General features: G+C 45.1%; 1 protein-coding gene across 1 annotated transcript; it reads left to right on the forward strand.

Moving 5' to 3' along the window:
• The first annotated feature begins 1,079 nt into the window (after positions 1–1,079).
• On the forward strand, positions 1,080–18,646 carry LOC149858669 (C-type lectin domain family 17, member A-like). The gene is made up of 10 exons (XM_090061233.1): positions 1,080–1,259; positions 6,337–6,387; positions 9,491–9,610; positions 9,806–9,856; positions 10,636–10,758; positions 12,352–12,411; positions 14,238–14,327; positions 14,735–14,904; positions 15,479–15,588; positions 16,739–18,646. Exons 1-10 carry the CDS (start codon positions 1,184–1,186, stop codon positions 16,872–16,874), a joined length of 987 nt encoding a protein of 328 aa, XP_089917359.1. The 5' UTR covers positions 1,080–1,183; the 3' UTR covers positions 16,875–18,646.
• The last annotated feature ends 7,686 nt before the right edge of the window (positions 18,647–26,332 follow it).

Raw genomic sequence — 26,332 nt, forward strand, 5'->3', positions numbered from 1 at the left:
CCCTACTGCAGAGTGGTCGAAGTGGACCTCCCTGCTGAAAATTAACCCAAAGCCTGGGGAATAAAAGCCATGAAAGCTGCATTTCCACTAGCCCAGTTTACAACATGACTGATGTCCACACATGGCAGAAGCCAGTGTTGCAGACATCCCTTCCCAGAGATGTTATTCTTCTCAGCTGTGCAGCCATGGTGTTCTCTGGGGCTTGGAGTGAAAATGTGGTGTCCAGCCCAAAGCCAGAACTCCATGATGGGGAAATATATTCTTGCTTCTACCTGAAGTTTTGGCTGAGAGAACTCCAGAATTGCTGAACTGTACAGCTGGGATTTTCTCAGGACCATAGGAGTAGCTGCAATGAAAACTGGACTAAAAAGAACAGAGATTTGATACAGTTTAGCAATTTCCAGAATCTTATGAGATTCATGCAGTTCAGTGACCCACTAGCCACCCAATCACCAATCCCTCTCCCAGCTAATGTTTTACCCTGCACTTCCACAGAGGTACTGTGGTATGACTGAACTACATGGCACATAAGAGCCTCCACACATTCCAGGTCTCCTTGCATTACTGCTGTGCCCAATGGCACGGCGTATAGAATGGGTCAATGGGATTTAAGTCATATCTAGGCCTCATGCTGACTCCACAGAGTGAATTCCATCCTAAAGCCAGGACTCCAGCTGCTACAGATTAGCATCATTTCACTGGAATCAATCTGATCCCCAGCTGGTATATGTATACATTGCTCCATTAATGTCATTGAAGCAATACATTTTTATGCTAGCTATGGATGTCATCCTGAGAACCAAATCCCAAATCCATGCAAGCCCACAGCAAAATTCCCTTTGGCTTAGATTTCAGTGCAGCAGTTGTGTGGAAACGGCATCATCCACGTTTCCAGCCATGCTTTCATTCTACTTGTCCTAGGCATGAGCTATGGATTGGGAATTGACCATACATGTTGGGTTTAGAAATCTGTCATAGTGCTTTGCCAGTGATTTGCATGATGTTATTCATCCCAGCCCTTGCAGAGAGAGGAAGTGAAACAAAGAGGGCTGAACAAGTGTCCCCAGTGAGATGTTAAGAGCAAGAAAGTGGGATGCCCCTCATATACAGTAGAGTTTTGTGTCTTGGTCTGGGTCTGACTTGACATCAGTACTCCTGAGCTTCTGGTCACCAGCAAGGAATCATGGCTGAGCATGGACTGTATGGGAACTGGCTGTGCCCTCCACCATCACCAGGAAAGGGACTGACAAGACGATCCGGTAAGGACAAGATGACTGGAAATCAGTTCACATAGCAGGGTTTAAAAAGGGGAGTAGTGTGCAGATGTGGGCATTGCGGGAATTGTATAGTGTGTATAACTGTATGTATTTGGTGCATGAAGATGTTCAAGGATCTTTTGTATACCATTGAGTGGATAGGTATATGTAAGCTCTGGTTAGGTGAGTTACATACCAGGAGTGTGACAGCATGCAGTTGCATGCTGTTTTTTTTATAAGTGATTGCATGTTTACATGTGCACCAATGTATAGAGTTGTGTATTTATGTATGTGAATTGCTTTTTTAACATGCATATTGCTATTCCCATGTTCAGGGTTGTGTTTGTTACCAATTGTGATTTGAGTCTATGGTTCTTGTCATGTTACATATGTTATGCAATGAACTGGTCAATCATACAATAAATTTAGACTGGCCACACATGCAAAGTAATTATCACGCCATAAAAATATCCATCCAGCAATTAACTGGTTAACTGCTCAACATATTTAGACCAGCCATACGTGTAAAGTAATTATCACACCATAAAAATGTCCATCCAGCTATAAAAAGGCATCCAGCTACTGAGTTAGTGCTTGAAAATGTGTAACAACTTAATAGCTGGTTTCAGTTTGAACCTGTGGCAGGGTGCATAGTTTGGAGTCAATTTACATGACAAGTGATAATTACTTTGCATGTGGGCTGGTGTCAATATATTGTATGATTAACCAGATCATTGCATAATACATTTAACATGTGGCAGGGGCTTGTGTGCACATTTATTTGCTGGATTTTTGTGTATGCAAATATAAATACACATAGTGTCCAGAGTGCTATCTGCAGAGCATAAGTACTTTTGTGTGTGTTGGTAAAGATCACCAAATAATTAAAAGAAGAAAAATCTCCCCTATTTAAAAAAAAAAAATCAAGCAGTTATTGCTTTAGGATTCTCCCCTGTTCCAATTTAGATTACTGCATAAAACACTGGGGAAACACCTAGAAGCTGCAAATTGTTGTAGCCTGAATTAAATCAATGCTGAAATCAGGCCAATGGTGGCAGCAGACACAGCTCCTCTGATGTTAGCAGAGTTTAGCTCATTGGGGAAGCACATGCATGACAGCAATAGGACGTGGGGCACATCCCATGCTAGTGGGTGCATCTATACACATATGTAATTAATGTGAAGCATTAAACTTCAGTGCATATTGCACTGGAGTTTATTGCTCCCAGGCACCATGTTTACATGTGCACCTGGCACCTCACCATGTTGAGCCAAGTTGGAGCAGCCCCGGCTAGCAGGAGACCCAGCTAGTCCAGAGCTGCTCCAGCCCCAGCTCAACGTGCTATGGAGGGGGTGGCTGGGGCACAAGGGTGCTTCAGCACGGGGCTAGCTGGTAGGCAGCTCCTTCACTGGAGCATCCTCGTGCCCCGGCCAGCCCCATCAACATCTACACATGCACTGCTGCGCACTAAATACTGCTGCAGGATAGTACTTGTATTTACAGATACTAACCTATGATGCTGATGCTGTTTATTAGTTTACTGTGACCTAATAGGGCTGCATGTGTAGATGTGGAGACTTTACTGCGGAGCCAATTAGGGAGCTCCACAGTAAACGTCTCGTGTAGATGCTCCCAGTATGAACTAGTTGAACCCCTTTGTTGACTAAACTAAAACAGGCTTTTTTCCTTTAAGATTTACAACCACAAATATTTATGTGCAGTCTAGATCAGTCTTTGCAGTGTGTTAGCAGTCTTCAGTGAACAAATAGGCAGTCAGTTCCAGGCAATAATATGCAGTGTAGACAAGAGCTAAAAGGTGGCCATAACATTTACATGGCCTGCTTCCCATGAAATGTCCGGGGTTAGAGTAGAGGCCTTGGAAGCCAACCCTTTCAAGTCTTCTCTATGCTGCAAGACTAAACTGTGTTTGAACAGTGTCTGGGAGTTATAAGCCTCATCAGCAGAGCTATAAGCCCTGACATAGGATCATAGGAAAGTAGGGCTGGAAGGGACCTCACAAGTCATCTAGTCCAGCTCCCTAAACAAGGTAAATTCATCCCTGACTAAACCAACCCAACCAAGTGTCTACCTAACCTGCTCTTAAATATTTCCACTGGCATGGAGGGGCACATAGCAACAGGGCAGGCATTGGTGAGGCAAGGTGAAGGGAGGGCAGCCAAGGAGGGCAAAGGGCAGGGGAGCAAGGGGCGGGGGTTTGGCCCCTCACCTCCCACTGCTGCTTTCCCCACCACATACGTGTGCATTTGGCGGGGGGGGCGTGAATTTCATATGAGCTTCTACTAATTAGATTCTATACATGAGAAATTATAAACACATTTATAATTTTCCATTTACAGAATGTAATGATGGGGGGTGGGGACATCTTAAATTCAAAGTCATCTTGGATTTGGGTAACAGTGGTGCTTTTCAATTTTTAACTAAAGTTATTTATGGACCATTCTGACTCTTGCACTTTTGTGTCAACATTTTCCATTACCTTATATACCTTTTCTCCTCATTATGTAACACCTTGATGTATTTATGGACAGTGATCATACCATCTCAGTCTTGGGCTCAGAAAGTGAAAGTTGACTTCCTGTATTCTCTCATAAAACAGGCTTTTCATTTCCCTGGTCGTCCTCTGCATCCGTTCTAGCTTGAGTTTACACTTCTTGAAAACTGGTAACCAGAACTATACACCGTGCTCCAGATGAAGCCTAACAGTGCCTTGCATAAAGTGGCTAGTATTTCCCTATCTTCTTTGGAAATCACTTTCCTTGTACATCCTAGGACCATGATAGCATTTTTCACAGCTCTGTCAGATTTGCAGCTCAGAATCATCATGTGATGAGATCACATACTCAAGTCCTTCTCTTCCTTTGTAATTTTGAATTGATCCCCTCCCAGGTTGTATCAGAAATTTTTGTTATTAGTTCCCAATGCACAGCTTTCCATTTTGTTTCATTTGCACAATGCTTGTCCTCGAGTCATCCAGCCCTTTGCCAGCTTTCAGTTAGTAGAGCCAGATCTCCAGCTGGTCAAAATCAACATCAGTTTGTAAATCAGCATCAACTGATTGAAGTTTCAAGGCAGATCCCTAGCTGGAGGAAATGGACACTATTCTATTGACGTCAAGGGCCAAGATGCTCAAATGGTGTGAATCGGTATTAATCTGCCAGAGCCAGAAGAGCCAATTTGAGCTTACCTGCCATAGCTTACCTGCACTAGAAACTTGTATTAATTTAACTACAAAGTAGTATGATACAAGGTGCATAACTATATAGGGATTGATATAAAAGAGCTTATCCTAGAATAGCTTATTCTATTATATGAAGAAGCATAAAAAAGCATCTTGCTACTAGTAGAACTGCACCTAGAGCTGGGTTTATCTTACCATATTTACAGTTTAGGCATTATCCAAAACAATTTGTGGAATAACTCTTAAGTCTCCAAGGTCACTGCTAAATTACAAAGTCCAGATGGTTTTGGCGAGACTTTTGCTTCATGTGGCATCATTTCCTTTCCCTGACTAGATGAATGTATCTCCACAGATAATGTTTCTGGTAGCAACTATTTGCTTTTACACATGCAAGTATCTCTGTCCAACTCTGCTCCAGTTTAACTTGTTAAAGAGCAGCCACAGTGAAGATGAACTGGTTCCAGCTGCTTGGTTGCAGCTTCTAAGTTTCTGGTGCTAACTACAAATGACAACATGGAGTCTTCTAGATCAGGGGTTCCCAAACCATGGTACACATACCCCTAGAGGTACACAAGACACCTCTGGAAGGTACACGGGAAAAATTCAGTTTCATAGATGTTAGGGGCTGGAATCATAGAGGACCTTACAGATCATCAGGTCCAGCCCCCCTGCACATGGGCAGGAAAGACTGCTGGGATCAGATGTCCCCAGCAAGATGGGCAACAAGACATTTTTTGAAGATCACCATAACTGTACCACCTCTGGGGGGAACCAGCTCCAAACTCTCGGCACTTGACTTGTAAAGAAGTTTTCCCTTATGTCTAGCCTGAAGCAATCCTCAATCAGCTTGTGCCCATTATTTCTTGTCCTCCCCTGGGGGGCCTTGGTGAATAGATGCTCCCCCAAACCCTGATGCACACCCCTGATATACTTATAGGCTGCCACCAAGTCCCCTCTGAGTCTTCTCTTCTTCAGGCTGAACAGTCCCAAGTCTTTCAGCCTCTCCTCATATGACCTGGTCTCTAGGCCTCTAATCATGCTTGTGGCCCTCCTTTGAACTCTCTCAAGCTTCTCCACATCCTTCCTGAAGTTCAGTGCCCAGAACTGGATGCAGTACTACAGCTGTGGTCTCACCAAGGCCGAGTAGAGCAGGAGGATGACATCCTTAGCCTTGCTCAAGATGCCTCTGGATGCATGCCTGTGTTTGGTTTAGCTCTGCCAGCTACAGCATCACATTGGACACCCAGATCTCATTCAGCTGTGGTACTGGCAAGCTTAGCACTGCTCAGCCTGTAAGTGGATTATTTCTCCCCAGATGGAGTACTTTACATTTCTCCGTATTCACCAACATCAGGTTGAGATCCACCCACCTCACAAGCCTGTCCAGGTTGGCCTATATTGCCAGCCTGTCTTCGAGCCTGACCACACTCCCCCATAGTTTGGTGTCATCAGCGAACTTCACCAGTTCACTTTTAATACCCGAATCCAAATCATTGATGAACATATTGAAGAGCACTGGTCCCAGTACTGAACCTTGAGGGACACCACTGGTCACCTTCCACCATGATGACTCATTTCCATCAATCAAATACCCTTTGGGTCCTACACCAGAGCCAATTACCTAGCCACCAGACCATAAAATAGTCGAGGGTGCATGTTAACAATTTAACCATGAGGACTAAATGTGTAATGGTAGTTTTCATTTTCATAATAATGATAATTGGCATTTGAGGGGTTAAAATATAACACATATGCTGGTAGGGGTACACAAGCAACTGGTAAATCTGGAAGGGGGAATCCAGTAAGAAAAAGTTTGGGAATCCTTGTTCTAGATAATTCCCACCTTCTCCAAACAATTCTCTTTCCTTTCTTTTTTGCAGGGACTTATTCATTGGCAGGGAAAGCAGAACATATGAGTCATTTCAGATCAGGTGAGTCAGCTATACTGCTTTTCCCATATGATCAGGCTGTCTGCACTTGATAAAGTGCCAAGCTCTGGACCACAGCATAAAGCAGAGGGAAACTTGACAGACACCTGTAACACTTTAAGAGAAGAAGCTGCTTGAGAAACAGCTCCCAGATGGTAGAAGGCAGCGGATTAAGGACCCACCTGTCTGGGAGAGGGCAGGGCTTGAACCATCTAAGTGCTTGAGACAGTTCACCCTGAGAGCCACAAAAAGAGGAGCTCCTGGTAGCAGGGCTCCTGACCTGACAGTGAAATTTGGAGAGTGACTCTACAGGCCTGGGGACTGGAGAAAGCTGCCTGGGGCAGAGAAAGGCTTGTCCGTGCAGGCAGGTGATCCTGATTTTATGGTAAGCCCAGAGAGGGTTTGGGTGTTTTGTTTTAAAGTTACACCAGTGGTTTATCCTTGAGCCCTGCTGAGGCAGGCTCTAAGCCTGCTCAAAGTCTAGTAGCCCAGGAGCGGCTTTACAGAGACTGCCAGGGCTGGGAAGCCTGGAGATCTCTACTGAGGCAGGAGCGGGAACAGGGCCCAGGAGAACCAAAGGTCCAGGAGGGACCACAGCCAGGGATTGCCAGAGCCAGGAAACCTAGAGATCTCTACTGACCCGGGAGCAGGGCTAAGGTCCAGGAGGGGCCACTGCTAGAGACTGGGAGGGTCAGGGACCTGCAGTTAGGAAGGCAGGAACCTAGAAGCCAGATCCAGGACTATGGGCCTGAGCTAAAGGCCCCACAAGAGCATAAGGGGAGGAAGCTGATAAAGCCAAGACCTCTATAAAGGCAAATGACCATAAAATAACACCTGTGAAGCATGGGATATGGTATAGGGAAGGACGGAGTCATGCAAAGAGACCTTAAGGCTATGGGTACCCTGGAGAGGCACGGATATGCAATTAGCCCTTAAGGCTGCAGGTGCCTTGCAGGGGGCACAGATAAGCCAAAAAGATCCAGTAAGCTTAACAGCTGGAGTGAGAGTGGTAGAGTCCAGGATTTGGTTGGACTAAGGCTCAGCCCAAAGCCCAAGGTCAGCCTCCCTTATCTAATCTTCATTGAGAACAAGGTGGGTCAGGCTAGGAGACAAGGAAGCGCTACTTTAGGGCATTTGTAGACATGCTCCAGGAGGTGCCCCATCACCAAGATCTGCACTGATTAAAGTGCCCAGAGCGTCATGTGTATCAGCGTCCCCACACTAAAAAATGGTGATGGGGCACTTTAACTAAAGCTGGTCAAACAAGCTGTCCCAGGGAAAACACAAAAGGTGGACCCCAAAGGGTCAAGGATGGCCCCTGGGGGCTGGCACACCCCAGGGGAGACACAACGAAGGGAAAGACAAATGAAAACCCCTTACCTGCAGCAGGAACCGCAGCGGGACCAGAAGCAGTGGTGGGCCAGCTGGAGAGAGGAGGGAAGAGAGCCAGCACGGGGGAATAAGAAGTGTGGCCAGTGATGTGGAAGGGAGGAGGAAGCTGGGAAGGAGCATGGGGGGAGTATCCCCAGGACCCCTCTCGGAGGAGGGAGCAAGCAAGGACGCCTACCATAGGGCAGGAGGCTGCCCCAGAGATCTTCAAGAGAGAGATGCTGTTGCCGGACTGGGGAGAAAGAGGTGGCCAGGCTGCATCTCAACATAGGACCCCGGGAAGAGGCTCCAGAGACGAGACAGGCGAGTGAGATGCCCTGGGAGGGAACCCTGAAGAAAAGAGAGATCTAAGGGATGCATGGTACTGAGTCAAGAGGGATCCTCCACAAGCATAGCCCAGCCCCTGGGATCTTCCTAAGTGGGAGGCGAATGGCTACGACAACAAATCGCCCTACATATCCACAGCCGATCGGCGCAGGACTGAATGATCAAGGCCCGACGGGTGCAAATGCTTTAGTTAAATCCCCACCACCATTTTTCAGCACAGGGATGCTAATAAGCACAATGATGCTGGAGTGCAGTAATTACCATGCTCCAGTGGACTCAACTAATCAAGTCTGCTCCAACACGCTTTAATGCACACACTCCCTACACATGTACAGGAGCCTTTAGAGCCGGGCGGTCAGTTATTTTGGATGGAGGGCTGCTTACTGAGTTTTGGCAGGCCATCGAGGGCCACATGCCAGGCAGCCAGGGGCAGATACCTATTAATTTTCTAATTTTTTTAAGGTGCCCCATGGGCTGGATAGAATGTCCTGGTGGGCTGCATCCAGCCCACGGGCCACATTTTGCCCACCCCTGCCTTAGAGACAGAGCTGGGCCAGAGCCCCATGGTCACCAAGGGGCCTCATGGCTGCCCTGTGACTCAAACCTGGTAAAAGTGACACAGCAGAGACAGGTTCAAATCACTGTCAGAGCTGGGAACCTTGTGTGGCCTTGGGCAAGTCCACATTCTATGTGTATCTTGATTTTCTCATTCATGAACTGGAGATACATTTCAACTAACACATAAAAGGTACTTTGAGACCTATGTTTAAGGGACAAAATTTTCTACCGCTCTATACTTTAAAAAAATTATTACTATTTGTATTTCCTTAACACCTAGAAGCCTAACAAGTGATCAGGATCCTACACACACTGTGGAATCCCAATCTCCCATTGGCTTCTAGGTGTCAAGGTATACGAGAATTAAATCCTGACCCTTGAAAAACTGCCTATGATCATAAAGTATTTCCAGATGCACTTACTCCATTTACCTTGTAGGCAATCCCTACATCTCCTAACTTCAATGGAGTTACTCCATATGTGTATCATTATAAAGAAAAAGCAAATCAAGCTTCAAAAGAACTAAGTGACAGTCTCATCCTTCCAGCAATAACAAGGACAGCCTGTAAAAAAACTTGTTGCAGGTGGTATAAAGTCCTGTAGATCCAAAGCTACTGAGAGTCTCACATGGAGGATATAGTATATCTTATTCATATGTTTAGCTTAACAATATTAAACTTAATGTATATAAGTAATGTACATTCCTATGTTGAATCAGATTCCCACTTGACACTGCTCAGAGCTGAATTCATTTAGACCACAAAATCAGATAGCATAGTATAGTACAGTCTGCCAAATGTTGCACTGTGATGAATTCTTCTCTTCTGTTTAGACTCACCTGATAGCTTTGCTGATGAGGAGGATTATGATGATGTGTCCTTGACTGAGACAGGAAATCACAGACAGCAGTGGGTGCCACCTGAAGAAAACCAGGGAAGCAAAGCTGTCCCAGGTAGAATATGCTCTTCTCCTCATTCTCTTCATTCCAGGGACTGCTTATTCCTTGGTGAAGTCAATGGGATTTTCACCAGAAATGAATCTGACTCCTTATTGCCAAGCAATGACACATGCTGGAGAAATAGGCTTGTCTGACCCATGTTGAACTCACACCTTCTTCTAATGCTTGCACTTTCCTTCCCTTCTGTAGGGGTTTATGTGCTAGCAGGGAAACCAGCAACTTCAAGTCCTATTGAGACAGGTGAGTGAGGGTTCCTACGGTCAACTTTTCCTTGAACCATGCCATGTGAGTTGCTCAGTCAAAGGATTCAGATGGGCCACAAAGCAGCCATGAGAAAGATGCGTTTCTGGTCATTGTCTACTGGATATGTCTTCAGCTTTAGTTTACTTTCCAGCAAGTAGTTCCTTAGCATCTTTCCTGTAAACTCAAAACAACATCTCTATTAGATTTCACAGAGTCTCTAGCACTTCTTTTCAGAAGTCAACGGTGCAGACTGGAGCTAGTGTCTCAAAGTTAAAACTCTAATATCTCTGACTTGCCTTACCACCCACACTGAGCCAGCACAACACCCATGCCTGGGACAACATTGAGAACTGTACCCTGGCAACAAGAAGGTCCTGCATTTCCTTCTCCAACTTCTCACTCTCGTCATCTAACCACTGACTCCACTCCCCAATAGGAACAGAATCCAGGAGTTCTGATTCCCAGACCAGCCACGAGGCACCACTCCCTTCTGACAGCTGGAAAGAGAACTAGTCCTGAATCCAAGATGTCCACCATCCTCTAACCCCTGGACCACTCTTCCTGTTACTCTTTTGAAAGTCATCAGCATTATTTCAATGCAAGCTATGATGATTCCAAAACATTTTAAATAACCATGGCATTTTCCTTGAAATTCAAGAGCCTAGCCTGAGGGGAACGGTTCTGGGATTCCTCCTGCTGGGAAATCCTGCAAGTATGGTAGAATGGAGGCAGGGGACACAATTGTAGCTCGTTCTAACTAATGTTGCTTTCTCCAGCTGACCTGATGCCTCCCTCGGCTCAAGATAGATGTTGCAAGAAGTCCATTGTGGTTTTATATATCCTCATGGTTGTCTGTTTTGCAATATGGGCAGTTTCCCTCTCCTTTGCACTGGCAAAATGTAAGTCCCACTGTTCACAAACAGATTTTGACATGTGTGCATATCTTGATGTGGGGGAGGGGAGGATATAATACATGTCTCTGAAGCAGCATGTCTGTTTTAGGACTAGGATGCTGCAGGGACAGAAGAGGGGGGCAATGCAACAGTTAAAAAGAAGCTTTTTCTTACCTCTTCACCACATGCAGTTACTGGGTTTGTTATGTTAGTGCAGGGTTGTCCAACTTCTCACTGGCTGAGGGGCCACATGCCCAGAGTCTCCCTGCCATGGACTGCCATCACCACTGGGCCATTTCTCCTATGCCTCCCCCACAGCTTCCCCTGCTGTGCTCTCCCAGCTATGTGGGCTTCCCTCACCCTCTCCACCTCACTGTCTCCCTTGCACTCCCCCGCTGCATGGGGCCATGTGGATCTCAGAACCGCAGGCTCCCCAGATATGCCATCCAGCTCCCAGGGACAGGATGCACAAGCAGAAGGAGAGAGGGAGCTCTGGTGACTGCAAAGCAATGGGGGCTGCAGTGTCCAGGAGGGAGTCCAGGGAGCTGCAGTGAAACTCTTAGCAGGCCACGTGGGCAGCCTGCACTAGTGAAAAGCATCCGATGCACATGCATACACACAAAACTCAGCTACTGAGTAACAAGGCACTCCCACTACATACACACAAGTAATGGCAATATGCATGCAGATTTCAGTGACACTAGCACCAAATTACCTCCTAATATATATGTATACCTAGTTTACATACACAGTCTCAGTGACGCTGGTGAAACAGCTTCATCTTCTCTCTCATGTTTGCTATACTACTGTAAATCCAGAGTAACTCCACTGAAATGATGAATCTCTGGGCCTTGTTTTCCACTGCCCCAAGCCTTATGCATTCATTCACACGCAGGAAAAAAATTTGCTGTAACAGAAACCATTGGTTTACAGAGAATACTGTTAGATCTGTATTCTCTTCCCCAATCTGTCAGTCTCCCAACACAACCAGTATTTTATTCCCATCTTGTACTGGTGTGAATGACTGCACAAGATGCAGGGCAATTAAGATATCAAGATCCATGCATACAAGTAACCCTGCTTTACTGCGGAATGCTAAACAGGCTTGTGCTATTCCTGAACATGAGGAGTTACCAGCAGCCCCAGAGAAATTCCTGGTCCAATAATTCAGCCAAGTCCCATTCAGCTCGAGAACAAAGTTCATGCCATATCCTGTCCCAACAAGGCTCCTCTGGATGCCATCGTAAATTCAGAGCCATCAGTCTCACAATAACGGGTCAGATTCTCCTCCTGGCTATACCTACAAAGCCAAAACCATTCCATTAGGCCAGAATCTCAACTGCTGTAAACCACCATAGCCCCATTGACTTCAAGACATAAACCAACCTTTCATCAGTGGGAGGTGGAAGGAAACCTGCCTCGATGGGAAATTATCACCTCAGTGCACCTTCTGAAGCCGCTAGTGGAGGCACAATACTGGACCAGATGCCTTCCTGGTCTGATCTCGTGTTATCATTTGTATGTAGCTGTGCTAGCCCAGGATCTGGCCCACTGACTTTTAGATGCATGGAATAGTCCATTCTTCTGTTTCCCTTTTAGACTCGGAGATGTCGGAGGAGTTAAGGATGCTAAACTTGAACCACTCAGAAAAAAGTAATGGTAGGTTTCTGGACACTAGCCTATGTGGCAAAAGTACTTCTTGTTAACAGTGGAGAGAGGTAGTTCTGAATAAGCTGTGGATGGGTCAATTTAGTTTTACCAGTCCTTGCCCCTCTCTAGCACATCTCATTCAAGCATCTCAAAGCTTTCTGCATGCTGAAAAAATAGCTAACTCTGGCATAGTTTAGCAAATAGCTATTCCTAGGTCTGATTCTCCTCTTACTAATATCAAAAGAACACTGCTGACTTCAATGGAGTTGCTTCTGATTTATACTGATGTGTGGAGTTTCTCCAAATTCACACCAGGACAACATCAATGACTATAACAGATTTGACTTACATCAACATAATATCACTCAGCCCAATTCAGCTATACACCAGAACATGCTGGCATAGCACCATTGACTCCAGTGAAATCAGTCCGGGGTGCACTGGTGCCAGTGAGAGGAGGTCAGGGTCTTAGACGTCAATTAACCTATTCCTGCTTAACATGGGATAATATGCAAGGAAAATCAAGTCCATTATCCTCATACAGATGGAGAAAAAGTGGCACAAAAAAAAAAAAAAAAAAAGGAAAGCCAGGTTATGGTTACACAGAATCTGCTAAGAGTTAGATGTATAAGCCAGATCTCCAGCAGGTATAGTGGTACAACTGTAAATTTATACCAACCAAGGATTATTGTTGTATGATGGTGTCATTTGTCCTTCACAAGTGAAGATGACCGCTTCCAGTGGGGGCTGGGGCGGGGGGGAGAAAAGAGAAAGGAAGTGGGAAAGAAAAAGGGAGAGAGAAAAGAGGAAGAAAGAAAGAGAGGAAAAAGGAGAAAGAAAGAGGAAAGAGAGAGGAGGGGGGTGGCGGCTAGGTCACATGGGTACACAGGTGATTTATAAGCCCAATCTTTGCCCTGAACAATCCGCTGCAGCAGGGGCAGGAGAGCAATGAGGACTGGACATGAGAGGTCCTCGTTTTCCTGGCCACGCACTTCCTCACTGCCTGCTGTGCGCCACTGCTTGAAGGCCAGTGCTCCACTCTGGACCGATGAACTCCAGGATGGACGGTCCCGAGCGATTTTCTCCCATGACTCCGGGTCAATGTCATGGGAATATTGTGGTAGTACCTTATAAATCTCATCTCCAGTGTGCCAGGTAGAAACACAACAAAGTAGGGGCTCCTGACCCGAACAGTTTCTCCTCTAAGAAAAGCAGAACAAGATAATAATGAAGTGATTGAAGATCTAGCCCTTTATGAAGATTTCTTTCATGAGAGCCTTAGTTTAATTTTTGAGGCCCAAGTGGCATATGACTTAGGATATAATTTGTACAATCAGCCAAATGTCTGGGTATTTAACTGGAATTTCACTTACGGCTAGATTGCAGTAGAAGACCCTGGGCATCCTTCTCTTTCAAGCATACCACACAAGTCAATGATAAAGTCAAAGCCACAGTGAGACTAGACCTAAGCAATCCTAAAGCTATGACTGTACTGGCAATTGTTATATTTATTTTAGTCCTACCTAGAGACCCTGACTGAGATCAGGGCAGATAGTAGTAGTTAGTCTGAAATCAGGCAGAAGTACAGGAGCTTATGCATCTCTGATTCAGCTGGTCTATATGGTACAACTCACCCTTCCTTCTGCCTGAGACCAGAGCCCCAGTATGGTAGATCCTGATGCATGGAAAAGACAGTCCTTGCCCTTACAGCCTAAGCACACAGAATAGACAAGAAGTTGATAAGGGAAGTGACAGGTTTCCCCGAGTCCCAAGCCAGCCTCAAACCTGCTAGACCAAGCTTCCTAAATTGTTTTATGATACTTCATATTTTTCAGCAGTGAGCAATCTGGACGATATAAGATTGGAGCAACAAAGAATCTGGAAAACCATCAACAGCCTCTATAACGAATTCAAAATTACCACAGGTAAAACTAAATAAATACTGGGCACATTTTCATTTTGCTTCTTTTCTTTCAGTCCAATTATGATACCAGGGGAAATCATGTTGATGTCAATTGAATATCAAAGGGGCTTGGCGATTTAAGGATATTAGAGTAACTCAGCTGAATCACAACAGAATAGAATTACAACAGATTTATGCCAGTGGAATAAAAGAAAAAAGTGCTGCACACCAAAGGACTAGAAGTCCCAAGCATAAATGACTTTTGGCCAAAATAGCTCCTAGAATCAAACAAAACAACTCCAAGGAAGTCAGTGTAGTCTCCAGAAAAATGTGCAAACATATGCTTCCGGTGAGCAACAGACAGTTGCCGTCTACATGAACTGGAGTCTCCATTAATAATTCAAGACTCTTCCACATTTTACCTTATAGGAGAGCTTTGCAAAGGTCTCTCAAAACCTGTGAAATGTCCAAGCAAGTGGAAGATGTTTGAGGAAAACTGCTATTATTTTTCAAATCAAAGAAAGAACTGGAAAGATGCTAAGCAGTTCTGTACTGATAATGGGTCTGACTTGGTTGTCGTTAACACTGAAGATGAGCAGGTAAGCCACCTCTCCCCTAGCTACTCTGCATCTTATGAAGTAGCAAGAATGAAGCATAAGAGGTCAGATCCTGCTCTCCATACCACTAGTGTTCATCCAGGATCACTCCAGGAAAGTCATAACAGTTTCCAAAAGTGTGAGCCGTGAAACAGAGCAAGTTTTAGCCATTTACCTGATCTTTCTCTCTAATAGATGCACCCAGTAGTTACATTAAAATTATACTGGCACAAAAAATTAATCAAGCCCAGGGTAAAAGATTCTTACAAATGAGAGCTGAGCAGAGTAGAGCTGCACCAAAGACAATGCTGCTCTTCCAGTCTGCCCCAGCTAGGGCACCGTCCTACTGACTCCAATACAGTGCTGCTGGCTTACACTGGCCCATCTGCACTTCTTCTCAAGAAAGCAGTTACATGGGGATGGTTTTTGTAAGACATATCTGGTCTGTTTTTTACTGAGACCTACCAAAACTATTACCTGAAAGGTGCCTTCAAATTGCTCACTGGTCTAAGATCGTTTCCTGTCAGCCCTCAGATTCATCATTTTGACCCTTTCCTTTCTTGCTTTCCCCTTCTAGCTGTTTTTGAAAATGCATGCCAACAGCAGCAGCACATACTGGCTAGGACTAAGTGATACTGCCAAGGAAGGAAATTGGGTATGGGTAGATGGCAACCCTGTTATTACCAGGTAAGTTCTTTTTTGTGCATGTCCCTGAAACAAAAAAAATAGTCCTTGAACTTTGGGCCTTTGAATCTAGGGTTGTATCCCACCCCATGAAAGGAGTCCAAGTGGGCACTGGGAAGCACATATGGAGCAGGGGGCGGAGGGGGAAGCATGGGGCTGAAAATTTAGCTTAGGATGATTGTTTTACATGAACTTAGTGCAGGGATGGGCTATTATTTGTGCTGGAGGGCCACTTAGGGAGTTTTGGTGAGCTGTCACAGGCCAGGTCTGCAAAAAAATCCACTTTCAGGTGATTTCAGGGCTAGGATGAAAGTAATATAGATATGTCCTAGGGCCAAATTCTGGCAGCTGTTAGTTAAATTTAGCAGATTTTGTACCTACCTATATCAAGCCAGACTTGGTCTGGGTTATTTATTTCACAAGCAGTGGAGAGCCATTGTGGATGGTGAGACCCAGATGGAAGTCTCAGAGCAGTCAAAGCCATTCATAGATGCATAAGAAGACTCATGCAAGACAAGGATTTTGCTGGGTGATATCTTTTATCCCAACCATGCAGTTGGTCCAATAACAGATATCACCCCCAAAAATCCTTGACCATCATGGCCACAGCCTGACTCCAACATTTCTAAACAGACTTAGGCATCTAAGCTGCAGTTTAACAATTTAGGTGCCTAACTCACAGCAATCCACAAAACTCCCAACTGAGGGGGAAGTAGACCGCCTGAGCTCACACCCATAGGCATCTAATTTGTATGGGGCATCCTCCACCCTTTTCAGACCTTGTTTACAACTTGTCTTCTTGTGGGATAATTCTTGCTGGACAGCTGCCACTCTTGCCAAGCCTTCACGAGTTCTACAAAACTTTCTTCTATAGAGCTTGGTTTTATTACAGCTCCTCCCACAAGCAACTCGATCAACCAGGTCTAGTTTAACATGACTGGGCCTAACTGTTCTTTTGGTTATACCGAGAGAACTCCATAGAGACTGATACCTAGTTAGTGTACATTAGCATGGTTTCAATGGGAAGAATGCTGATTCATACCAGACGGGGACTTCTGCCTGTACACTTCACAAAGCCTAACAATTATTCTTTACCTGTCAGCATCATTAAATACATGAGGATGTGATTTTAATGCGATTTTGTCCTCGTCAGCTTTTGGGCTATTCCAAGAAATACTGACAACCATGAAGAGGAAGACTGTGCCAGCATGTGGCCTGATGGGAAATGGAATGATGTCTCATGTTTCTCGACTAACTACTGGATTTGTGAAAAATCACAGATATGCTGACTCATTTCTTAAACATGTTGCTGTTGCAAGATAAGGCACAAAACCCCTTCACTCTTCCTAACCTACCCAGCAGCCAACAGCAATGAACTCCAGCTCCTGAGTCAAAGATGTAGCCTCTTTTGATTTGCAGTAGTGCTCCCAAAACCTTCCCATTTGTCACAGCATGCAGGCATCCAAGTGGTGGTATTCTTACCTGAGCCCTGCTAACTATCCTAACCTCCACCTACAAACTCAGAATATTTGCATGTATGAGGTGCAATGGCAAGGAACAAGACAGGTAACTGTGTGTATATGCAAATTGTTATCAATAGGCTCTGAGTGGTAGCGCCCAATTAAAACAATGGAAGTTTACATTTCTCAGATACATTTGGCCCAATTTTTGCTCTGGCATCTGTGTTCCACTGATGAACCAACAATTTCAGAATCGTTAAACTTTCAAAAAATATTATCTAACAAGATTTACAAACTGCTCCTCAAAAGTAAGTTTGATACCAGACACCTGCAAAGGGTGCAACAGCAAAGCAGCTGAGATACCCTGCTGGGAATCCAAAATCATGCTGAATGTCACCCTTACTCCAGCTGTCCCATGTGATCATTTGGACCGATGACTTAAAAATGGTTGTGTTGTAAACATCTAAACATCACGCCTTTGTGTGCCACTGTGCCTTAGACTACAAAACTGGGGTACCTTAACCCCACCAGCATGACAGGCCTGGGCAGACTTGCAACCATCACCTTCAGCTCAGAGGTATTGCCTGATGGCATTCTCTTTGCCTTTTTTGTTTCAAACTTCAATCATAAATAACAAGCATTTAAATACCAACAAAAAAACTCCCCGAGTAAAACTCATGTTAACCTAAAATAAAGGTTGAGTGAGAAACGTTTTTTCTTTCTAAATAAGAAAGTGGTAATTTAAGCATCACAAAAATTCTGCAAGGGTCTCAAGGGAGGAAAATGAAAATAATTTACTTGGTTTAGCTAGATTCTCAGCTGCTGCATGCATCACTCCAGATCCATTGACCTCCGCAGACCTCATTTTATTTATACCAGCTGAGGATCTGGCCCACTTTAACACTGTCTCCACTTCAGACTCATGGGTGAAATATGCACCATTGTGGCAGTGGCCTTATGTGGGCCCTCTGTTTGGAGGCAAATTTCATTGAGAGTCAAAATGTTGGCTAGGATGAAATCAATAAAAGTCTTATGGTCAAAATTCAGTGGGATCAGAATTTAACTTAGCTTCCAATCTGGAAAAGTTTTTTTGGGTTTTTTTTGGAGTCTATTTCAAAAAGCCCTGACTGTAGGAAGATTCTTGGTTTACTGTGACCAAGGTCCATTTCTAGCAGATAACACTTCTGAACAAGTTAGCCTCTAACTAACCCTAGCTAACTGGTCACCCTGCCCTGCCTTCTACCTGACTTCAAACTAACACAGCTAACTACCTCTCTCCAGTAAAGAACCAAAATACAAGACCCAAGGCTACTGGTCCCGTAAGCAACCATTGCTTAGAGCAGGTTTATAGAAGGTGGTTAATAGAGTGGCGCCTGCAGATCATGCACAGATGCAAACATGACTCTTGGTAAGCAGTCATCCATTTCACGTGTCTGAATGTCCCGTTTCAGCAGGCATACCCGTTTTATCATCCTAGCCAGGTCTTGGATGAAACCAAACCAAAGAACCTGGGTCACAGGAGAACCCATCATTGAGCCCAGTCTTTGTAAGGGACGGTACCTTGGGGGTTTAGCCAGGCAGTATGACCAATAAAGCTTGTAACCAAGTACTTTGTTTTGGAAGTGGATGAGTCTTTATTGAAGGAGACTGTGACACTGTCCCATCCCAGCTCCCTCCACCATGCACCTCTACTTCCTGCTCCTCCCTCAGATCATGCACCCCACTCTTAACTCCCCCCATACACCACGCACTGCCCCTCCCACATCCCCCCCAACACCATGCATCCCCCTTCCAGTTCCCCACAACCATGAAGCCCCTTGGCCCATGCACAGAGCTGTTCTCACCCCTCCTGCATGCGACGCGCCTCCCCACCATAGTTTCTCTCCCCCATTTCAGGGAAATGTCTCCCCGCCACTCAACGCCTCATAGGCTGAAACCATTTGTCCATCACTCAGTCTCAACCAATCAGAATCTTCTCTCAGCTGCTTGTGGTGGGAGTCATTTGAGAAGCCCGCCAAATACCTCCAGAAAAGCAGCTCAAAACAGAAGAGCCCAGGTTTGCCAAGACCCCCGCCTATCTTATTTCTCCCTGCCAATCAAAATCCTCCCTTTAATGGAGGTGGGATGGATGGCAGAGTTCTATGGAAGAGGGAATGCAACTTGCTTCAGCCAGTCCCATTAGCTGTGCTTCCTCCCGCCTGTCAAACAAGAGTGATCAGGAAGCTTACTGGGAAAAAGGTGAGGATTATGCCCTTGGTCCTTGCACTTTGATCTTTGCATCCCTGCACCTCAACCAGATACATCCTCTCCCAGCCCTATGGCTGCAGTGCCCCCTCCATAGTGCCCATAGGGCCCATGGTAGGCCCACTGCAACCCAGCAGCAAGCTCCTGCTACTCTTATCACAGCCCTGTGGCTTCCCTTTATGGCAATGTTCTGTCCCCACTACAGCCAGCCCTGTGCATGTAATCTCATGACTATGTGGGTTCCCTATGAAATGCTTATAGCAGCCAGCCACCCATCTTCAATTCCTTCTATTCTTATTTCCCATCCATATAGCACAAACCATTTCTCCTCAAGGACTAGACTCTGAAGTCACTTCAAGAACCATCATTGAGCCATGATAAAGAGATCACCTGCAAATCAAAGGGACTGCCAATGATGACTACAAACTACACACCAGTGACACTCAACCAGGGTGCCCTGGCACCTTGGGGTGCCTTGACAACTTTTTGAGGGTGCTATGGGGTGCCATGCTCCATTAGCATTGTTAGGTATGCAAATGTGGTTCACAAGATAAATCCAGAGATTTCAAATAGACATCCATAGTGGTGGTCTTTCTGAGGTCTTTGTAACAACAACAACAAAAAAAACCAAAACAGCAGGTTTTTTTGTTGTTGGGGGTTTTTTTTTACTACATAAAAATAAAGAGAAAAAGAAAAAGAGTGAAAACTAACACTGGTGTTTTCCAAACCTGTCTAGTATAATTCCTAGGCACAATACCCACCTCACCTTCAACACCCACATGACAAACCTCCTTGCCTTTCCTTTACTGCAGTGGTTCTCAACCTTATTAGGAGTCAAGGTACCCCTCGCTAGACTCCAGGCCCCTCTCAGAAAATGTCACTTTTACTTGTTTTTGACTAGGGAAAAAATACTAGAGCAATTCTTCTGTTGCAAAGAACTCAGAAAGACTACAGCAGGGCAGAATGTTTCAATACTATGAATTTTTAACTGAAACCTATGGGCATGTCCTCATGAGTATGCGTGTGCAGGGCCACATGTTTCTTGAAGGACAAACAGCAATGAGATATATTTGTGCCATTGCTATTTGTCCCCAGGCATGCTTGCACATGTGCGTGCATGCAGAAAAGTGACCTGAGTGGGGTAGGGGAGTCTGGGGCCAGCGCCTGTGCTGGCCCCAGCGGCCCTAACTGAGGTCCTGGGGGCCTCCCAGGCAGTAGCAGCCCAAGCCAGCTGCTCAGAGCCTGGCTGGCAGCCAGAGCAGGGCTGTGGATGGCCAGGTTCTGTTTCTGGCAGTGCATGCTGCTGCAGCGTGCACCACTTTCTTTAGCAGTGGTTTTAAAAAAAACCCTAAAAAACCCCTGCCATGCTATAAATTATCAGTGCAGCAAAATGGTGCATGTGTGCTGTGTGTAGTTCATTGCTCCTCAAACATGTTTGAGGCTGCGCAAACCATACATGTGCACTTGTCAGGACATGCCCTGTGGTTTTTTACCGGTGAACCTTGTTTGCTCCCCTAACAGGGCTAATATTGTGTGGCACCTTGAGAAGGTCTTAAGACACCCCAGGGTGCCATGACACCCTGGTTGAGAATCATTATTGCAAGGAGCCCCTGTAGCCATTGCAATTCCCATATAGCACCCTCTTACTAGGATTGCACTTCCCTTCTGTGCACCCCTCATGATAACCCACAGTACAGCCCCACAACAAAAAACCCAGCCCCTTCCGGGACCCTACAGTACCTACCTTCAGCTCTCCATGGCATACATCCTATATTCCCTCTGTGACACTTTCTGTACTTTGCTACTACTTAAAGGACAGAAATCTGATTTTTCATGCAAGGAGGCAAAGTTTGATGAGTAAATTATCATTATTCTCTCTGTACTGCTAAGACTCTCAGGCAGTTCATAACTGGAGTTGTCAGGCACGGGGAGTATAAATAAACTTTTACAGTTAAATGTCACTCTGTAATGCAAGCGTGTTTTCCTCAGAGATCACCTGCAGAAATGTAATTCAAGGAAGTTCATACCTTCCTTTCAGCATTGGCTACTTGCTAAATCATTCCAGATTGAACAAGGGTTCCCAGTGTTTATTAGTGCTGAGGAGGAACAGACAAGTCAGTCCTGCACTTTTCAGTTGCACGTTAACAGAATAGGAAGAACATGGCACAACAAACCAGAATGTTGTCAGCTCTCCTGGTATAACTCCACTGCTTAGCAATGGAATCAGAAACTGCATTTTATACGGTTCATCCACAAGATGAACATGAGCCTGCAATGTGATGCTGCGGCTAGTAAAGAGACCAAAACGCTGGCTTGCATCCATAGATGCTTCTCAAGCAAATCCCAGGATGTCATTCTCACCTTGTATTCAGCCCTGGTGAGGCCACAGCTAGAGTACTGAGTCCAGTTTTGGGCTCCACAATTCAAAAAGGATGTGGAGAAGCTTGAGAGAGTCCAGAGAAGAGCCACATGCATGATAAGAGGTAAGGAAAACAGACTTTACAACGACAGGCTGAGAGCCATGGGGCTCTTCAGCCTGGAAAAGAGCAGGCTCGGGGTGAGCTAATGGCCACCTATAAGTTTATCGGGGTGACCACCAGGATCTGGGAGAGCGTTTGTTCATCAGAGCGCCCCAAGGGATGATGAGGTCAAACGGCCATAAACTACTGAGAGACTATTTCAGGCTGGACATAAGGAGGAATTTCTTTACTGTCCGAGCCCCCATCAGAACAGCGTGCCATCGGAGGTGGTTCAAGCACCTACACTGAACACCTTCAAGAGCAAATTGGATGCTTATCTTGCTGGGATCCTTTGACCCCACCTGACTTCCTACCCTTCGGGTGGGGGGGCTAGACTACATGATCTTCTGAGGTCCCTTCCAGCCCTAATGTCTATGAAATTTATGAAATCTCAGATGAATTTCCCAGAATGAGATATGGCTAAATTCTCTCCACACTCTAGTAATAATCTTTACATTGACTCCAGATTAAATATTAATAGCTATCAAAGCACTCCTTTACATTATTGCAATATTGCCAGAATTATCAACTGCATTGAAACAAAAAAGGATATACAGTTACATAGCACACTGTTGTATAAGAACTAGCATGCTACAGTGCTGAGAAAAATCGATGCCTGCAGGTTTAACAAAGAGGCCAGGTCAAGTTTTAAGCAATTTCAGGCAAACTGGCAATATTATTTAAGCAAATACTTAGCACAGGAGGAAACAAAGGACAAAAAAAAAAAAAATTCTATAACACGCCTGGGATTTCCTTTCCTTTTTAGAACACAAATAGCATTGCATTTATTAGCCTTGAAAGAGGACACATAATGATCACTTATGACAACCTTCCTAACTGCTCCATACTATCTGTTGTCTTCTGCTGAGAAATGTTTCTTTAAAAAATGAAATATATGAGGCATCTACTGAAATGCCTAAGATGTCATTTATGGCAATTACTGAATTTACTCATTTTAAACAGTGAATATGGAAAGATGACCTCACGTTTCCTTCTCACTCATACCCTGGGGGTCAAGTGCCTTCTGAGCACCAGGGACTGGTTTCAAATGCTTGCATTTTAGTCATCACTCAGTTGTGGTTATGAGCTGGCAAGCCTATAATGACACTGGCACATTGGGCTGAGGTTTGCATTCTTGTTCCACCTTTACCCAAAGGGAAATGCCATTTCTTCTGCTGTGAATGTGTTCAAATCAGCATCATGGAGTCCATTTCTCCATCAGCCAGTACTGGAGCCTGAATATGCTCGAACAAAAACTTATACCAGGCATGGCACACTAGGTTTGCAAAGAACTATAGCTTCATGGAAGAGCTGCAAATCAGTCACAACAGCTGAGCTAGCATCTGTTTACCCAGCTCAGTTGAGGGAAACCCTATAGACAGAGTCTTGAGAGCTTCATGGAGAAACTTTTTCATAGAAACTTTTTTGTCAGCTTCAGTTGGAACAGAATCAGACCACCATCCAAGACTTGAGAATAGAGGCAGCAAATACTGGGGTGAAATAAAATGTATTCCCTCAATCCTTGCCATAGAACAGCAGACAAAAACTGATGGAGGTTGAGAGATTCCTTTTCCATGCAAAGGAACAATCATCTGGTGTTAGGAATGGAGCAAGCTGTTATATTTCCCCACACGCAGTTCTCTTCACTTTGCCAGATGACTTTTGTGTTCCTAGAAAAAAGGGAAGAAAAATGAGGGAAAGTTCCAGGCCAAGTGATATTTTATGAAAAGCTTTTAGGGAACCTGGTACTCTCTGCAGATGTGACTAACTCTCACTAAGTCCAGTGCTGGACTATATGGCACCAGTCACTCGGAAGACAACACAAGCTACTTATTATAGTGATGGATCTATTAAAAAAAAGTATAACTAGATGGGGGTATCACCTAGTAAATCAGTCACTGGAGTTCAATTTAGGAGACCTAGGTTCAGTTCTCAGCTCTGCCACTGATTGCTTGGATGACTTCAGACAACACACTTCTTCCTTACCTCAGTGGTCCCTTCTGTAAATTGGGACTACCGATTCTGACCTCCCTTGAGATCTATAAATTAATAAGGACTAGTCTGTTCTCCAAGTGTTTTAAACAACCACTAAAAGCACAATCCAACATTATAAAACACAGCAGCCCAAAGATAACACACCAGAGAAAAAAATTAAAATGTCATAACCAAATTTATCATATAGAGCTGATAGCTTCTATTATCACAAGAGCACATAGCTATAGATATGGGATCAACAGATATTGTGTTAACCTATAAATGACTCTGGTGGCAGTAGATGCATGGCAGCAAGATGGGGAAAACTAGACTCTGATAGATTTTTGCAATACCAGCACATAATAGGAGAGAATAAGATCACTTACCATCCTGATGGTGACGGGGGGTCACTGATGTAGATAGCTCATAAGGCTGAGATTTGCTGCCAACTATTCCAGTCCTTCTAAACCATCTCTTATACTGCTCTCACCTAGGGAACAAAAACCATACAATGCAACCAACAACCCAGGAGCAACTCAGAGAGTTTTTACAGCACTTGGTGCTAAATCTGAACAGAGCAAAGGGACTGAAATGTTTGCAATCATCTTCTCTGCTGCAAACCCCACATGCAAACTGATTAGGTGGGAATTTCCATATTCATAAATTTCCTGGCCTCCCATCAGCCAAATTCTGCATTTGGGTCACACCCAGGCAATGTCACCAAATCCAACAATGCTGCAAAGAGTACAGAAATTTAGCTGAGCCTATGCAAACTGGTGCTGCTACCACAAAATCACATTGTTGGACTTGATGCATGAATTACTGAGTGCACCTACGTGATGCAGTTCTGTGACAGGTCAAATTATAAATGATCCTTTCTGGACTTAAACTGTGGGAAAAAGAGGAAAGTTAGGGTACAGGAGGTTGGAGGGGAGAGACGGAAGCTCACACCAAAGACAGGAGCAACCAAAAGAGATGCCTGCAGCAGAAGACAGAACTGTTGTATGTGGAGAGAGTAAAACCAAAGCACACGTGCACACAGTCGCCTTGCTGGCTGAACATGATTGTAACTGCTGTGGGAACAAAGGGCATTGGCTTTACCTGGCGATTGAGGACACAGTGCACCAGGAAGATAAAGGCTCCCTGAAGGCTGCTGCTGATGGTGAACAAATATTCCACGACCAAACCAATCTGCTTTATTCGAAAAAGAGCCAAACTCCAAGGGCAGCCCAAGATAAAGACCTGGGCAATCACTTTAAATGTCAGTAACCTGGAGAAGAGCAGAAGAAGAGATCACATTGTAACCCTACATAACCCTCTATAAAGTGCAAATCTACCCTGCCTCCTTATGGGAGGTGTCAAAGACAGCATACTCTGGGCTGGGCTATTCTCCTGATCACACCCCTCAATAACACACTTTAGATAGCGACTCTGAAACAGGCCATACTCAAACCAACATTGAGTGGCTGTCTCACATCTTCCTCTACTGATCCCATCCCACTGAAGCTCATAGAGATACTTCCACTGGGCTTTGTGTGAGGCTATGGATTAGCTCCCTTATTCCCAAATGTGGGGGCCCAATCCTGAAAGGTTCTGAGTTCCACCCAGCTCAGTAGACATTGAAGGTTCTTTGCTCCTGGCAGCATCAATGTCCTTGTTTGATGCTCTCCAAAGCCTTCCAGTTACTGAGTCTGTACCATACCGGTATTTGCTCCTTTTCATAGAAGTACAGGGATGGTCATCTAGTCCAACCTCCTGCTCAAGGCAAGTACATCCCTACCCAAGCCATTGCACACAAGTCCCTTTCTCACTTATTCCTAGAACTCCACAAACAACCTGGTTGCACCACTGGAAGACAGGTAGCCCAAGGACAACAAGAAAACCCCAACCTGCTACAGGTCAAGCAGGGAGACAAGGGCACTGTCAATGTCCTGCCACCAGGAGGTTGTTTTAACTGATCCAGGAGCATCTCCATCAAAGACTCCAGCAGCCTACTCACCACACCCCATCCAATAGGTTTCATACCTGGTGCCTTTGATGGTGGTGACATCTGTGTTGAGAGAAGAGAACATGTCCCTCAGGATCCAGAGGGTTAAGAAAAAATATTAAGTTTACCTGTAGAAACAACACAACGGTGTGGCTGGATTAGGTGGCGAGGTCCATTGGGTCCAAGATCCTGCCTCCAAACTGTGCCTGACATTAGATGTTTTAGAGAATTCTCCTGCAGCAAGTCTGGGCGCCGTGACCTCCCCTAGTGCCCTTGTCTACCATGCCAACCTGGGCTTTGAATGCACCCTCTATCTCGCCCACCACGTCTTTGATCTTAGTATTGTCAGTGGAGGCTGCCTTCCTACCCTTCTTGGCACAGGGCTGATCTTACTATACTGGGATTTTCTCTGAGTCCCAGTGCTGGTCCTCTCCCGGGACCAACTCAATACACGCGTCCCCCTCCAGGGGTGGATCTCTGACTGTGCCCCTTCTTGCCCAGCTCGGACTTCTCAAGGGGCTTACGCCCCACTCAGGGCTTTGTAACTTCCAGGCAGTGCCCTG

This window comes from Crocodylus siamensis, chromosome 8 (genome assembly GCF_052110815.1).
Source record: "Crocodylus siamensis isolate JL-2025a chromosome 8, ASM5211081v1, whole genome shotgun sequence".
NCBI lineage: Eukaryota > Metazoa > Chordata > Crocodylia > Crocodylidae > Crocodylus > Crocodylus siamensis.

What these genes read in the sequence shown, in the direction of transcription:
- LOC149858669 (XM_090061233.1), top strand. Translation starts at nt 1,184, where the DNA reads ATGGCTGAGCATGGACTGTATGGGAACTGGCTGTGCCCTCCACCATCA. An exon ending in GGGAAGCAAAGCTGTCCCAG is followed by an intron (nt 9,611 to 9,805) that starts GTAGAATATGCT and finishes TCCCTTCTGTAG; the next exon opens with GGGTTTATGTGCTAGCAGGG. An exon ending in TTAACACTGAAGATGAGCAG is followed by an intron (nt 14,905 to 15,478) that starts GTAAGCCACCTC and finishes TTCCCCTTCTAG; the next exon opens with CTGTTTTTGAAAATGCATGC.